This window comes from Myotis yumanensis, unplaced genomic scaffold, assembly GCF_028538775.1.
Source record: "Myotis yumanensis isolate MYYU_CA2020_CCGP unplaced genomic scaffold, mMyoYum1.0.hap1 SCAF_9, whole genome shotgun sequence".
Taxonomy (NCBI): Eukaryota; Metazoa; Chordata; class Mammalia; order Chiroptera; family Vespertilionidae; genus Myotis; species Myotis yumanensis.
The window spans coordinates 65,721,034-65,737,167 of NW_027223760.1; the positions used below are offsets into that span (position 1 = coordinate 65,721,034).

The 16,134-nt window shown below is 47.9% G+C and overlaps 1 protein-coding gene across 1 annotated transcript in view; it reads left to right on the forward strand.

Annotated features, from left to right (window-relative positions):
* WIPF3 (WAS/WASL interacting protein family member 3) overlaps positions 1-16,134 on the forward strand; it is a 61,733-nt gene that overhangs the window by 26,710 nt on the left and 18,889 nt on the right. The window contains 1 exon segment of the mRNA XM_070424500.1: positions 13,806-13,938. Within this exon segment, the coding sequence (XP_070280601.1) occupies positions 13,806-13,938 (133 nt within the window).

The following is a 16,134-nucleotide window of genomic DNA, read 5'->3' on the forward strand; positions in this document are numbered from 1 at the left end:
TGCCTAGGGGAAGGGCACACGGGTCTCTGGAAGGTTTAATGGTGATGCTCATGCAAGAGTTCTCGATCGCCTGGCTCTGAAGCCCCTCCCTAAAGCAAAGAAAACTGTTCTCTGCACCTTGTGGCAGCTCCAGGAAGCGGAGACTCAAATGCTACAGCTTGGTCTGTCTCTACCTGGCTCAAAGTTTCATTTAAACACTTGTGACCAGGGAGGATTTGAACACTAACGAGGTATTGGGTGATATAAAGAAATTATAGTCAATTTTATTTAACAATACTTGCTACATTTTGAAGAGCTCATATATAGATATATATCATCCAGAGTTCGATATATGTTTTTAATAAGCAGAGAAAAGCAGGTTAGGGCGAAGATAGAACAGGATTGGCTGTGAGTTTGATGATTGTTGAAGCTGGTTGATGGCACAGAGGTGAACCTTGAGGCCCAGCACAAACTCCAGATAACAAAAATGGCTTGTGAAACTGTCGCATTTACTGTTCTGGCTCTGGTACAAGGACACCGAGCCCTATCTGGCATTTCTCCTCAGACAAAGCACAGAGGACAGTTGTGGGAGTTATTAAAGCAAAACTTTCCCAGTTGGCAGCTCTTCTCCAACCAAGGTCACCCAGATACAGAGGAGTTCTCACCTTCATCATTCCTTCCTCTCGGAGTAAATGTAAAGCTACAGCTCACATTTCATTGCTGCATTCATGTCTGGAGAGGATCTGACCAAGTTTAAGCACCTTACAGTCTGGGTGACCTGATACTGAGTTTAAGCACCTTACAGTCTGGGTGACCTGATACTGAGTTTAAGCACCTTACAGTCTAGGTGACCTGATACTGAGTTTAAGCCCCTTACAGTCTGGACAACCTGTTACTGAGTTTAAGCACCTTACAGTCTGGACAACCTGTTACTGAGTTTAAGCACCTTACAGTCTGGGTGACCAGTTACTGCCTGTCTTCGCTGAGCATGAAGATGACTCCCTCAGGAGGAAGCTCATGCTGGCCTCGCCCTTCACAGAATGGCCTCGTGGCCTCAGGAGCTGCTCAGGAAATTCCCACTCAATGAATGAGAGCCCAGGCCCCCTGGGGTTCATCGGTGACACGGGAGCTCAGGTTACACAGCCAAGCCGCCTGCTGGTGGTGACATCAGCAGAGAAAGAATGTGAAATGCGGCCGGCTGTGGTGCACTCCTCCCAGAATGTCCTCTGTATTTATGGGACCCTATTCTGAGGCCCTCAAAAGGAGTGTCAGCTGTGGCTCAGCTCTTTAATCCTCAGAGAGATGCAGTTGGAAATGAAAATGGAGCGTGACATTCTCATGTGCAGTATTAACGTCTACCAGTGATTATGGGTATTAACGGTGTGTGGCAACAGGTGGACTGCTTTTAACATCTGTTTGACCTTGACACACTGTTAAAGTGGGTCAGGGTCAACTTGGGTGTCCTGTTTTGCATATGAGGAACTCAGCCGCACTGAGGCGTGCAGAGGGCCTGAGGCAGAACTGACCTAAGCCAGGTTCTCGTTCACAACCAGCAAGGTCTTTTAGGAAAACGTCAGAGGTTCCCAGGAGTGGGAGGCGGATTATGGCCACCAAGTCTCAGACCCAATGTTATATGAGCTGAATTGTATCCTCCCCTGAAATTCATACATTGAAGTCCTAATCCCCAGAACCTCTGGATGTGACTGATGGGGTCTTTATGAAGGAGAGAGGTTAAATGAGGTTATCAGGGCGGGCCCTGGTCCAATATGACTGGTGTGTCTTTATGAGAAGACGAGCTCAGGACACAGACACACAGAGAGGTGACCATGTGATGACAGGGAGGAGATGGTCACCTGTGAGCCCAGGAGAGAGGCCTCAGAGGAAAACCAACCCTGCGGCCACCTTGATCTTGAACTTCCAGCCTCTAGGACTGTAAGAAAATAAATTTCTCTTGTTTAAGCCGCTCAGGCTGTGACACTCTGTTAGGCTGGTGAAGAAGCCGCACACCAGCTCCGTCAGCTCGGTGCCGCCCACCTCTGTCCTCTGCTGTCCCACCACCCCTGGGGGAAGGTCCCTGGGGAAAGGGAGTTCCAGGGTCAGCCGTCCCCAGACAGAACCTGCATCTTGTATCTTCTTCACTCCCCTGCTGTGCCTGCATCCTCTCCCCAGGTTTCTTCTGCGCTTTTCTTGTTTTATCCTTACTCGTTCTGTCTTGTCTCACTTTGTCTACTGTTTAGAAAAACACAGAAGCTCTGGTTAGAAGCGGCCTTTTGCCTCTCAGACCCTGTGAAGGCCTCCAAGGTCTTTGCTTCTGACGCCATAAACTGCTGAGTGTGCTGCATCCCAGAATCAATGGGCAGATAGCTTCTATTTCTAGACACTCATAGGGAGAGTCGTGTCTATTCCTTGCAACCTTAGGTCGCTTTAGCATCCATTACGGGCGGTCTGTCAGCCGTCACAGAGCAAATGGCTCTGCTCACCTGCCAGGTAGTGGCTGCCGACTCCCTTCTCAGTGCCTCTCTGTTCCTCAGGGTTTCTTGCTGGAATGATGGCCCTCCAGTATGGCTGGTGTGGATGGGTAAAAGGTATGGATAGGTAAACGGGTAAGCTCAAGGGGTCCTCGTGTAAACTACGGAATGCTGTAAAGCTTGCAACGGTACCAGAGAAACCACAAGAAGTGGAAGTTCACTTTTTTACAAATCCTCGTACTCCTTCCCTTTTTCTCGTCTCCTTTACTTTCTCTCATGCTCCCTTTTCTTTGTTACTTTTCTCTGTTGCCAGAGTTAGCAGATGAAAATGCAAGACGCCCAGTTAAACTTGAATTTCAGTTAAACAACTAAATGAATTGAACAATGAAACCAGATCATTGTTTTAGTATAAGTGCAAACATGGACATAATTATACTAAAAATGCGTGTTGTTTATCTAAAGTTCAAATTTAACTGGGCATCCTGTATTTTATGTGGCAGCCCTATCTATCTCTCAGTATGCCCTCTTTTGTGTGTTTCTCTCCTATGATCTATGTATGCATTAGATATAGATATAGATGATATAGATGTAGATGTAGATATAAATATAGATATAGATGTAGGTATAGGTATAGATATAGATATAGATGTAGATGTAGATATCTCCCCCACAGACTTTACTTATCTGTCTTTCCCCCTGTATACCCACCACACACACTCCTCACCTTCATTTGTGTGTATGGGGTGATCATACATATTTCTCTTTTCCCCTTTGTTCATTCTTCCACATCCCTACCTGATTATATATCTTCCTTGTCTATCTTTAGAAACTACAATTTTTCCCTCGCTAAATATTGGTCCTACTTAAAATAACTTGGTTTCCTTCTTCCTTTAAAATGTTGAGAAGTAAAGCACTTGAGCATTAGTTCTCTTTAAAAGCCAGTAAAGGGGTCATTCTTAGCCTAGTTATTTTGATTTGAGTTTTGTTATTTTTATTTACATTTACCCTGCCTTGTTGGATCACTGGCTCTTACTGTGAAATGGGCTTATCCCCTTGGACAGAAGATTGATGGGGTCAGATCCGTGTCATGTAAGCACCTTGTGGGCACTGTAAGAAGCTTGAGGAATAAAGCTTTTCTCTAACTTTCATCCCATTTTATTTTCCAAATCTTGAGTTCTACCTGTTAATAGGCATAAATTACTCTAACGTCTATTTTGGGGTTGTTGGTGGGTTTGTTATTGTTATGTGTTTTTTATTTGTTTGTTTTTGTTTTTGCATATCATGATGCTAGGCTGTAATCCCAAATGAGTGAAGCCCATTGGTCTCTTCTCTCAGATAAGACACATGAAAAGATAAGAATACAAAGTGATTTGTATCCATTGCAGCCAAGAACAAGGAGAGTGGGTTGGGCCAGAACTGCGTGATAAGGGACTTCAGTCCTGGGTTAGGTGAAAACGGCTGCCTTCCTCGGGAGTGGGCGACAGAGGGGAGGCACCCAGGGCCCCTCCAGGCACTTACATCCTCATTCTGCACCCAAGATGCCGCCCTCACCGCCCCTGGGCCCTGGCCTGTGAGGTAGTGCAGTTAAGCTTTGCTCCCTGGTAACCCAGCATTTCAGAAGCTAGACCCAGTTGTTTTTCTTTCAAAAAGAACCATGGCACCATTTCTCCCAATTTATTTGAGAAAAACATATAAATAAGTGAACTTTTTAAAATTACTCTGCTCCCCCTCATTCTACCAGAAGTTGACACAGCCATCGTTTAGAACTCTGCTTCCACAACTTTTCCGCAGAACTTTGCGTCTGCAGATTTGTTTGTTCATCTAATGTGTTTGTTAACAAAACAGATCAAAAGCTCTGTAGAGGCACCACCACCAATTCAGTGATGAAATCCACTGTCCAGGCCCAGCTCTGGGACCAGCCGTGGGCCGTTGGTGTGACCTGGGACTTCCACTCTCCCTCGACCCACACCTTGACTTCAGTTACTAGACTGCTTTCATATTTCTATTTTCTTTAAAATACTTCCATGTAAACACTAGAATGTATCTCTGTGTGGGCATATGATATGATTTTCTAAAAATAGGCTTTATTTTTTAAAGCAGTTATGGGTTCGCAGCAAATTGAACAAAAAGTAGTTTCCTTAGTCCTGCGGCCTCCACACACGCACAGCCTCCCCCACTACGAGCATCAGATGTTTCATGAAGACTTACACCTTCTGTTTTGTTAAAGATTCAGCATTTTCAAAACCATTCCTTTGATGGCGTTGTTACTTAAAATGAACAGAACAAGTACCACAGATCAGTGGAATTTTTAAATGTGATTTTAAAAAAATGTTGATGCATTAACTTTTATAGCATCTTACTATAAGGTAGTCATATTTTCCTATAAAGTATTCATATTTTCTGCCAGTACCAGTCCTGTCAGTTCTTAAAATGGAATTAAATGAACTAAAGATTGGAGTAGCAGCTGGCCTATCAAAAGCTGTTGATGTTGTTGATTCTCTTCTGTCCCTTAATGAGTCTTGTGACTTCCAGACGCTCCATCGTCGGAGCAGTCTTCAGCCTGGAAGGGCATGGCTGTCATCATGTTGCCGGGAGCCTGGTGGTCCTTCAGTGGCCTGTCCCTGAGCCGGCTGGAGGCCCTTCCTCTGCAGTGTTGACTTCTCTGAGATGCCAAGGAGGCAGGGATCCATCGATGCAGAGGAAGGACACTGGGTGGGGATATATCTCAGTCTTCAGAAGCATTGGCTGCATCAGCCTACACCACTGACTCCATACAGCCTCAACCAGCAGGCCTCATTTTAGGAGGTCTCAGAAAAAAATACAGTTGAGGGAAATGAGCTAAAAATAGACCCCCTCTTCATTCTATTACAATTCACTTCCTCTGATGATAGGCCTACTCCGTTTAAGCTTAGTTCTGTCCCTGTCATAATTGTCACCAAGTCATGTGGATGGTTACTCATAACAAGGAAAGCCTGCATTTCATGTTGATTCATTGCAGCTGTCTCGACCTTCAGTTTATTTCTGCTCTCCTCTAGAATTGCAGGCATTCAGTTCAACAGATGCTGCTGTATTTTTAAGGGAGGCTTTGAGGGGGGCCCATTTTATTAAAAATACACAGGAATGTCATTAATAAGAGTCTCTTGTATGAGTCACACGTTGGGTGCTCCAGTGGGCCCCTTCCGTGATTCTCATGACAAAAATATTTTTAATTCCCACTGTCTTTTCACATTAAAGAACTTATTTTATGTTAGTGATTTTTTTGGCATATTTGTTATATCTAAGACATTGTTTATTGCATATCAGTGAAAAGTGAATATAAAAAGTGGTGGAGAAACTAGGAAGGTGGTAGGAATTAGAGATACATTCTGGAAGTAAAGTTCATAGTAGGTCAATTTGAGGACTTATACAATGCCAAGGGTATGATCTAGGGCAGCGGTCACCAACCTTTCGGACCTCACGGACCACCAGCGGTCCGCAGACCACCGATTGGCGACCGCTGATCTAGGGAGTTCTTGATTTTGAGCCTGGTTGACTAGAAGGATATTGCTGACATCCATACCACAAGAGGAGTAACAGGTGTCTGTGTGTGTGTGTGTGTGTGTGTGTGTGTGTGTGTGTGTCTGTCTGTCTGTCTTTGGTGGGTTCTATGGGGGAGATAGCAAGTTTGTTTGGGGTGTGTTGAGTTTAACGTGATGGTGGGACCTTACGTAGAGATGTCCAGCAGCCAGTTGGAAGCCTAAGTCTAGGGCTGCAAACTCAGCTCCTCCCGCAGTGACCTATCTATGCTGCATAAATGCCAGCAGGTCCAAAGATAGAGCAGATTCCAGGTCTTTCTGCTCTGCTGGCACATCTCGGAGTCTTACACAGCAAGTAATATGCAGAAGTGTCTGGCTTCCCCCTGCCCTGTCCCACCCATAGCAGAGGCACAGTGAATATTTGTCATTGAATGATGAGAGCATTAGCCTCAATTAGGCAGTGCTAGAAGGATTAGAAGAAGAACATATGCTTTTCCTGAAAATCATAGCATGGAAATAATTTTCTATATTTACTTCTATTTGATGTAGGTCCAAGAGTAATGACAGAGTTATAGCGCAATATGCTGAGCAGCCAAGTCAGTAACCAAGGGGCCCAACCCAGAGAGGTTTGGAAGCGGGTTCTGGGATGAGTGGCATCAGACCCAGCAGTGAGACCCTTTTGGTGCTGTCCTTGGGCTAAGCTGTGGGCCATTGCTTCTCTAGGATCCAATCCAAGTCCGACCCACAGGATTCTGTTGCATTCTCCATACAGAGGACCTAGAAACGTGACTGTGGGAAGAAAAAGTCTAGATCCATCTACATTATTATCCACAATAGGTACACTCCTTTGGAAATATCTTCAACTTTCTAGAAATTTTGGAATTCCCCACCCCCTCTTGGCTATTTTTGTTGCCTTTGTCTGTCTCCTTTCATATTTGAGCATTGTCCACAGCGCTTACCTCTTTCTGTTAACCAAGGCAGGCCACGTGCTGAAAGCCCTCATTCCTCCCGCAGCCAGTGGGGAGGTGTGAAAGGGGATAGGGGCTGACACTTGGAAAGAAAGAGGCGGACCAGCAGGTTGGCCCAGGGAGGTTCTGTGTTACCTGACCAGGGAGGTTTAAGTACCAGCTATTTACAGTTGGGGGTATCGGCCTCACAGCATAGGGTTACTCTGTGCAGTTTCCATTCGAAGGGCTCGCAGTGCTCCCCTTGCCAAGACGGCTGCTGGCTCACGTTTAGTGCACGAATCAGACTCCACCATGCAGCCTTGGCCCTCCTTTCCGACCTGGCAAAGGCCCAGCTCCTTGGGCCCCAGCCTTCCTAGAAGCATCCATCTCTCTCTCTCTCTCTCTCTCTCTCTCTCTCTCTCTCTCTCTCTCTCTCTCCCCGCCCTTCCTTTTTCTTCTGGTGCCCTCCCTGCCCCCTCCTTTCCTGCTCTGCCTGTCACACTCTTTGTGAGGCAATATCTACCGTGGTCCCAGCCAGAGGGCAGTTGGACCGCTTCCGCTTCCTTCCCCCAGCTGCAGGCTTGCCATGTATTTCCTGGGTGTTTCACCTTCACCAGTTTCCTAGGTGGTGTTATTTCTAAGAGGCTGTACAGCCGGCATGGTGATTATGACGCGTCTGGCTCACGTCTCAGCTCTTTACTGACTAGCAGTAGATAGACAGCCTGCTTTTCTCTGTGCCCCATCTGTAAACCGGACCTAATACTCACAACTGGTACCTACATCAAGGGGCTGTCCAAGTGCCCTTTCAATGAGTTAACGCATATAAAATACTTGAACAGAGCCTGGCACACACAGCTGTCTTCTCATTGCTCTGTTATTGCTGTTGTCATTGTCACCCTTTGCATGGTGCAGCCTTCTTACCCAGACTCCAGAACCACCTGCGTGTCATAGGAAAGAGAAGGAGCCAGGGAACATGGTTATTTCAAATGGAGGAGGGAAAGGAGTCAAGGTTTCAAGCTTGGAATGAAAACAGTCCTGCTGAGGTCATGAGCTGAACTTGATAGAGTTTACAAATGAATCTGCTGGGAGGGTTGGGGTGGGCCAACATGTTTCTTTTTGGTAGTACTTTTTGTCTAAGAGAATAAAAGATAGGAAACCTCCACCAGATTTGAGGCGCTGTTCAAACCATGTGTTACGTACTAGCAGTTCCCAGCCTACTTGGCCAGGCCCTTGCCCTTGACTCCCTTGCTGACCATTTTTGTTGTTGTTGTGTACAAGGCTGTTCTTTCCAGATCCAATCTAGGTTTTAACATTAGGTTTTCTCCTAATTTCAGTTTAGTCTTATAAGCCTAGGAGTAGTGGCATCATCAGAAGAGAGAGAAAGGTGCTGAACTAAATTCTCATTTCTCAGGACAGTGACCAGAGGATAAAAAGTGTGAGGGCGTGTGAAGAATCGGGGCGTGGCAGAGCCTTAAGGCAGCAGCTTCTCTCCGAGTTCTGTCCGAGCAGACAGGCAGATGGCAGGGACCCAGGGCCGAGGGTGTCTGTGGAGTTAATTTCCACAAAATATTGATAGACTGTTCACGTGGTTTTTTGTTTGTTTTTTTTTTTAAAAAAAGCAAGACATGCTGATACTAAAAGGGGTATGGCTTCGTTTTTGCATGCTAGGAATTTCCACTCAAAAAGAAGGGAAACGCCAATATATAAAGCTAGAATACCTGGCCAGATCTGAACAGTGCAGTAGAAAATGACAAGACGCTTGGGGATCATACGAGGAAAAGATTAGGTTGAAGAAGTTAAAAGGACAAAAGGATTTTGTAAAGTAAACTCTGTTTGATGTGAAGCTTAAAAAGAGAAGTAAATGCCTTGGCAGGTATGGTGAGGCCAGGGTGGGGGGCCGGGACGGGGGTAGGAGTGGTCATAGAAGGGGCAAACACACGAGCACCGGCTTGCGAGTGGGAAAGAAACCCGTGAAGAATCCACAGCAGCTTAAACTCTGCGAGAAATATATAATGAGGTGGAAGGATTGCTTGGGGCAGGATGGCTGAGTCCGTGAGGTGGTGGAGAGTGGAGACTCAGACAGCGGGTGCTCTCAATACAGCCGCCAGGGCAGCCTCCAAGTTATTAGGACCCCTTGTGGGACCAGCTCAGAGGCTCAGGCCCAGGAAATAAATAATGAGGAATACACGTATACATACATGTATGAGGCAGCTCTCTGGTCTAGGTAACAGTCCATTGCTCAATAAAGCAGACTTTAAAGAAGGTTAGCGGGTCCATCCTTTTTGCGCACAGATTTTAAGTGTTTCTTTGCATTTCTGAAAATGAGACAGAGAACTACTCGACTGCAATATGCCGCATCCTGGAACGACCTGACTTATACACATTTGGGTTGCAGGGAACATTGTGTCAGGCCTGGCTGGGGAGAGTCAGTTGTCTGAAAATATTCACTGGAGTCCAGGCTCTCTGTGTTCGCCTATGGGCCATGCGGGCTGTCCCTGGGGTTCACATGTGCTCATGAAATGCAGGTACCCTGGCTGCCGACACCTGCCTGGTCTGCCCCCAAGTTTGGAGGAGGCAGGAGGAGGCTGAGGTCTGGGGTCATGAGCAGGCTGTGTGCCTGGAAACCTAAGGACCAATTTTAGGAGTGACAGCCACATGGAGAAAGTATCTTTAGAGGCTGCAAGGCTGAAATTGTAGGAAAATGATAGGCTTTAGATCATCCTGAGACAAACAGCCTGCTAGGTGTGGGTCAACTGGCTAGATTTGTATTAGTATTTTGCACAGAAAGCAGTATTCAAATCAGGTGTGGTCATGGCCTTTGGTGGCCAGGTGACAAATAGCAGAAAGACTGGGCATTTCAACGTTGTGGGCTGAACTGCCATCCTTCCTCCCCCCAAACTACACTGAAACCTGATGGAGTCATTTGTTGGAAAGACAAATGGGTATGCAAAAACTTTTATGATTTATCGCCCTTGGTTGGTGAGTCCTGCCACTCATTTTTGTATTTCTAATCTTATTGGTTCTCTTCAGCTTTTCAGCCTTAGCAACCCCAGCAGTGGGCTAATTTGCATTACTATTCTGCTGCTCTGCATCTTTTTAGGATCAGGGCTATTCCATTGGAACTTGCTATAGCAGAACGGAGTCCACAAAAGCCTTGTGTGGAACCCCCCCAAATTGTCACACCCCATGACAACACTAACACAGAGGAACCAGAGGAGACTGTGGAGTGATGCTTTGGTTTCTCATTTTGGAGGGAAGAGGGAAGGGAGCAGGTGGGTTCGGTGGATCGACTTGCCTTGGGAAAAGTGTCCAGGAACGGCTTTCTCTTCCTTGATTATATTTTTAGTAAAGTTGCCAAAAATCGGGATTTGCATAGAATAAACCCGGGGTTTGTTTGGAAATCTCTTTCCTGTTTCTGTATCCTGTAACCACAGTTACAAGACTTCTTAGGATTGTAGATTTTTAAGAAGCAAATTTTGATTTAATTGTTAGTAACTATTGCAGATGACAGGAACCACTGTCTCTGTGTGCTTTAGTTTTCCATGTTCAAATGAATAAGCCCTTAGCTGCCCTTTTGTTCAGCCTGCATGTGCATGATCACCTTAGCCCTGAAGTTACTCATTCTTTTCCACCTCCCAGGAAAGGATTGGAGGACACATAGTCATACCAGGGGAGGAGGGCCCTCTAGTGGAAAACCACCAGGGCCCACGGTGAGCAGGAAAGCAAGCTGAGCAGTCACAGAGGCTTGTTAATTTAGTCCCGAGAGTTGGACTGCGTCACGCAAACATGACGTGCCTTGCCATGTCCTCCCACTGATTTGAAACCTGTCATGTGGACTCATCAAGAACATCTTGAGACCTTTGCTAAGTCGGGAATCTGTTCAAAAGCATAACCCTAAGGACATACAACATTGTTCACAGCCCTCCCCTGAAAAGCCTGGGGTGGGCAAGGTGGGGGGTGGGGGGATGAATTTTGATAATATATTTAAAAATTGAGTCTAAATTAGTCAAGATGACCCCCCACAGGTCACTAGGGCCAGGGTGTGCTCATCTCTAGTTCTTTAAGCAAAAGAACGCCCCTTTCTCACTCTACTTTCCTCGGGTCCAGCACCTGAGCCGGGTCATGACTGTCATTATAATTCACGGTGCTGGTCGCCTTGCAACTAGGAAGAAAGTGGCAAAGGACGTTCTTCCCGACCCCTGACCGTAACACATATCTGAGATTACAAGGTCAGGTTCTTACGAAAATGTTCCTACCCTCTTGTCTAGGGTCGTGATACTTCTGTTGATCCTTTCTTCCTGTCACTAATAATTTATGAACAACATCTATAATAATAAAAGGGTAATATGCTAATTAGACCAAATGTCCTTCTGGGTGTCATTCCGGACATCCCTCCGGAGTGAAGCAGCCCAGGTCCTGGGTGCCAAAGGGAAGCCGGTGCTGGCAGCCAGGGGAAGGAAGGCCTAACTCTTGCATGAATTTTCATGTATCAGGCCTCTAGTTTTAAAATAAAATTTAAAAATCTCAAAATGTTGTAGTTTAAAATAACATATTGATGTTAATGTTTTATATGTGTGGGGGTTTTAAGCATGCTGTGTGCTTACATGCATTCCCAGAAACGATGTAGCAATAGGGTTGGGGTCCCTTGCTCAGAACTCTGCTGTTGACCGTGAGCCCCTCTAAAGGATTCAAAATGCATGTCTGCAGGCAATAAGAACCGACTCCGAGCTTGTGTCTTTCCGATTCATCATGCAGTAGTCAGCCCAGGAAAATGCTGACTCCGCACATTTAAGCTAAATCCACAGTTGCCTTTGTTTCTAGTCTGTGACACTGAGGAATCTCTGACTGTCTAGTAAGCAAACCTGGTTTGTCCTTTTCTGAACAACAACAACAACAAAACAAAAAGGCCACTGCAAAGATTCGTGAGTCCTATCTATATTTCAAGAACCTTCCAAGGCAGCCGTGGGCAAACTACGGCCCGCGGGCCGGATCCGGCCCGTTTGAAATTAATAAAACTAAAAAAAAAAAGACTGTACCCTTTTATGTAATAATGTTTACTTTGAATTTATATTAGTTCACACAAACACTCCATCCATGCTTTTTTTCCGGCCCTCCGGTCCAGTTTAAGAACCCATTGTGGCCCTCGAGTCAAAAAGTTTGCCCACCCCTGTTCTAAGGTCTCATGTCTTCCTTGCAGCCTGCTCAGCTCATCCTGGCAAATATGGCCGTTTCTGAATTCTCAGGGGTCTTCCTCTCTGTGAGACTCACATGGGTGCTCAGTCATATGCTGTATGATGTAGTGGCCCAACTCCATGCATATATGTCCTAACTCCCTGTACATGCGTATCATACATCATTCACTACTCATTCATTCACCCAGTAAACAGTGATTGAGCTTGTCTGGGCCCACGTCCTGTTCTACTCTCTGGAGACATATTGATGAACAAAATGAACAGGATCTTTTTCCTGATAAGAGAGAAATGTGGGATGGTGAACCTTGAAGTCACGAGCACAAATGGAAATTTCCACACTGAAAACGGAAATAAAAATGTATCCTCTGTGATAAAAATTGCAGAGGAAAAAGCATATGGTACCCTGAGCGAGAACACTGGGTAGACTTATTTAGCCTGGGGGTCAGAAAAGACCTCTGGGTGGTGCTGTTTAAGGGGAAAACTGAAAACACATGTATTTCATGCTTTGAGAAATGGTTAACCAGCTCCAGGTCACATGGTACAAACCCTCCAACTTCGGAGGATCCTCCTGGCTGTGTCTTCCAATGCAACCCCCACCCCCCACCCCCTTATTTGCCATCAACTTACATGTGTACTTTCTGGTGCCCGCTGGTTCTGATAGCCCATGGAGACCCCTGCCGTGTCAGCTTGAGCTGCAATGGAAGTGAAACCCTTGGACCTCGGGGCTACTTGCAGAGTTAGGATAAAGGTTATTCTCACAAATATATTTATGAAGCAAGTGAGCAGTCAGTGAGACACTTATCCCAATGATGGCACATGCCCTGGATGGCAAGTACAAAGCACATGGCCTTGGGGATTTAGCAGATCTGGGTTTGAGCCCAGCCCTGTGGCCTTGAACAGACAAGTTCATCGTCTCAGTTTTCTCATCTGTAAAATGAAGGCAAGCTCACTGGACACTCACGGGTTTTATGAGGCTTAGAGTGACACACCCAGGCACCGAGTAGGCAGCCCCGAAACCTTCCTGAAATCCCCTGCCCTCCCTTCCTCCCCAGTTGTATGACCCCTCTGGGTCCCAGTTCTCCCCTTTGCTGCGTGCTCATATGAAGGTTGTCATCCTTCCCTCAAAACCAGCTCCTCAAGGCCGAACCTGCTTCCATTGTGAGACATGATGGGCCACCCACAGCAGGGAGCATGAGTACCAGGGGACTGCACGCTACTTAGTGCCACTCAGGAGTATAGCCCAGGGCACAACAGGGCCACAGGACTAACTCCGTCATCAAGCTGGGGTCAGCAAGGGCGTGGTCCAGAGGGGACCTGAGATGCCGGGCAGGGTGATCACTCAGAATCCGGCAGCCTGGGTCAGGAGCACCCGGACTGAATGAAACCCAGGCCTGCATGTGGCCTTAACTATGAGGAGGAAGAGGGTCTGTGACTTAGACTTTCTTGAGACGTACAGGAGTGTGAGCATAAGGAAGAGTCCATTCTAGGTCCCCAGGGAGAGGGGTGTAAGCAGCAGGAGCTAAGTGTCCACCGGGTCTTGGGCGTAAACGCCTAGAGATCAGGATGAGATGGACTTAGGAATGGTGCGGCCAGGGCACGCAGGTAAGGTGGACTATGGAGGTAAACCTTACAGCAGACAGGACTTTGGGCTTCTCTGCACATGTTCTGTGTGATTATAATCGCATCCTTCCTACACCCTTACAGGTGAGTACAGAAGCTTCCAGCTTGAGAAAGGCCGATCCCAAAGGTCGAAGTGCACTGTTGGCTGATATCCAGCAAGGAACTCGCCTTCGGAAAGTCACGCAGATCAATGACCGCAGTGCCCCGCAAATCGAGAGTAAGTGCGCACGTGGGCCAGGACCGCCCTGAGCGGCGGGAGCATGGGAGCTCAGCCAGACACCCCCCGCTCGCTCGGGGCAGGGGCCACGTCTGTTACCGGGACAGCATCGGACCCTCTCAGACCTGCTCAGTGTGCAGGCCACGCGGGCGAGCGTCGGAGCGTCCCTCCAGGGGTGCTGGCCGTTTGTAGGGCATCCTCGGTTATCATCACTCTACACGTGCTTGAAAATATCACAGTCATTATAAAATACATAGTCTATAACATTCACCATTTTAACCACTGAAAGTGTTCAGTTCAGTGGCATTTAAACATTCACAGTGTGGTTGCAGCCATCACCTTCTTCTAATTCCAGAACATTCCATCACCCCAAAAGGAAACCCCATATCCATTAGCAGTCCCTCCCTATTCCCCTCATCCCCCAGTCCCTGGCAACCACTAAGTCTGCTTTCTGCCTCTGTGGATGCTTTCATTGAGCAGCATGTTTTCAAGGTCCATCCGTGTAGCAGGAACCAGTCCTTCATTCCTTTTTATTAACTAACTAGAGGCCCGGTGCACAAAAATTTGTGCACTCGGGGGGGAGTGGGGGTCCCTCAGCCCATCCTGTGCCCTCTCGCAGTCTGGGACCCCTCAGGAGATAATGACCTGCTGGCTTAGGCCTGCTCCTGGGTGGCAGAGGGCAGGCCCAATCCCTAGGTGCAGCCCCTGGTCATGCTCAGAGCAGGGCCGATTGGGGAGTTGGGGCACCGCCCCCTGTCATGCACAGAGCAGGGCGGATGGGGAGGTTGTGATGCCACCCCTAGTCACGCTCAGGGTAGGGCCGATTGGGGGGTTGGGGCACCACCCTCTGTCACACTCAAGGCAGGGTCGATAGGGAAGTTGCGGCGCCACCCCCTGCCACGCACAGAGCAGGGCCGATCAGGGGGTTGGGGCGCTGCCCCCTGTCACACACAGAGCAGGGACCATCGGGGCTTGGGGCTCCGTACTCTGTCACACACAGAGCAGGGCCCATCAGGGGTTTGGGGAGCTCCCCCTTGTCATGCACAGAGCAGGGTCAATCAGGGGTTTTGGGAGCTCCCCCCTGTCACACACAGAGCAGGGCCAATCAGGGGGTTGAGGAGCTCCTCCCTGTCACGCACAGAGTAGGGCCAATAGGGGAGCTGGGGCACCGCCCCCTGTCACATACAGAGCAGGGCCCGTGGGGGTGGGGGGGTATTTGAGGCGCCACACCCTGTCACACTCAGGGCAGGGCCGATGGGGAGGTATGGCTCTACCCCGTCTCACATAGAGCAGGGCCCGTGGGGGGGTTGGGGCGCCGCCACTGTCACACACAGAGCCGCAGGGCAATCGGGGTTGGGGCGCCGCCCTCTATCACCCACAGAGCCGCAGGGCAATCAGGGGGTTTGGGCGCTGCCCCCTGTCACGCTGATCCCGGTGCCAGGAGGCCTCACGGCTCCGCTGATCCCGCCCGGCAGGGTCACAGATCCGGGTCCCAGACCGCAGACAGCCTTGCCTGCTGCCGCCTGCCTTCAGTATGCAAATTAGCGGCCATCTTGTTGCTTCAGGGTGGGGGTCCCCACTGGGGTGCCTGGCCAGTCTGGGTGAGGGGCTGAGGGCCGTTTTCAGGCTGGCGGGCGACTGGAGCTCCAAACCTCTCCTTTTTTTCTTTTTTTTTTATTCTGGCATTTATTTACCTTCTATGGCTGTCACTGGAGCTGAGAGCCGGCTTTCTCTCTGAGGCTCCGCTGAAAGCAGGTTTCTGGCCTTTGTTTTCTGTATTCGAAACAATGTTGCGACTCCAGCTCTGAGATCCCGGCTGACTGACAGGAGGTTTCTGGAGTTTTGTTTATCTTCTGTAAATGTTACAATGTTTCCAACTGAAGCTCAGAGGCAGGCGGGGAACGTTGGAGTCCACAGCAAGCAAGCCTCCTGTTAGCTTCCAGCTGCCTGGCTGCCGGCCGCCATCTTGGCTGACAGTTAATTTGCATAAGGATACGCTGATTAGCCAATGGGAAGGGTAGCGTTCGTACACCAATTACCATGTTTCTCTTTTATTAGTGTAGATATTTCATTTTAGGATATAACACTTTGTGTTTCTCCATTGTGAGGTAACATTTAAACTTCACTGTGTCAAAATAGTCCCAAACTCAATGGGAGGAAACATAAAGTCTCAACATTAAAAAGGGCAAAGTTTCT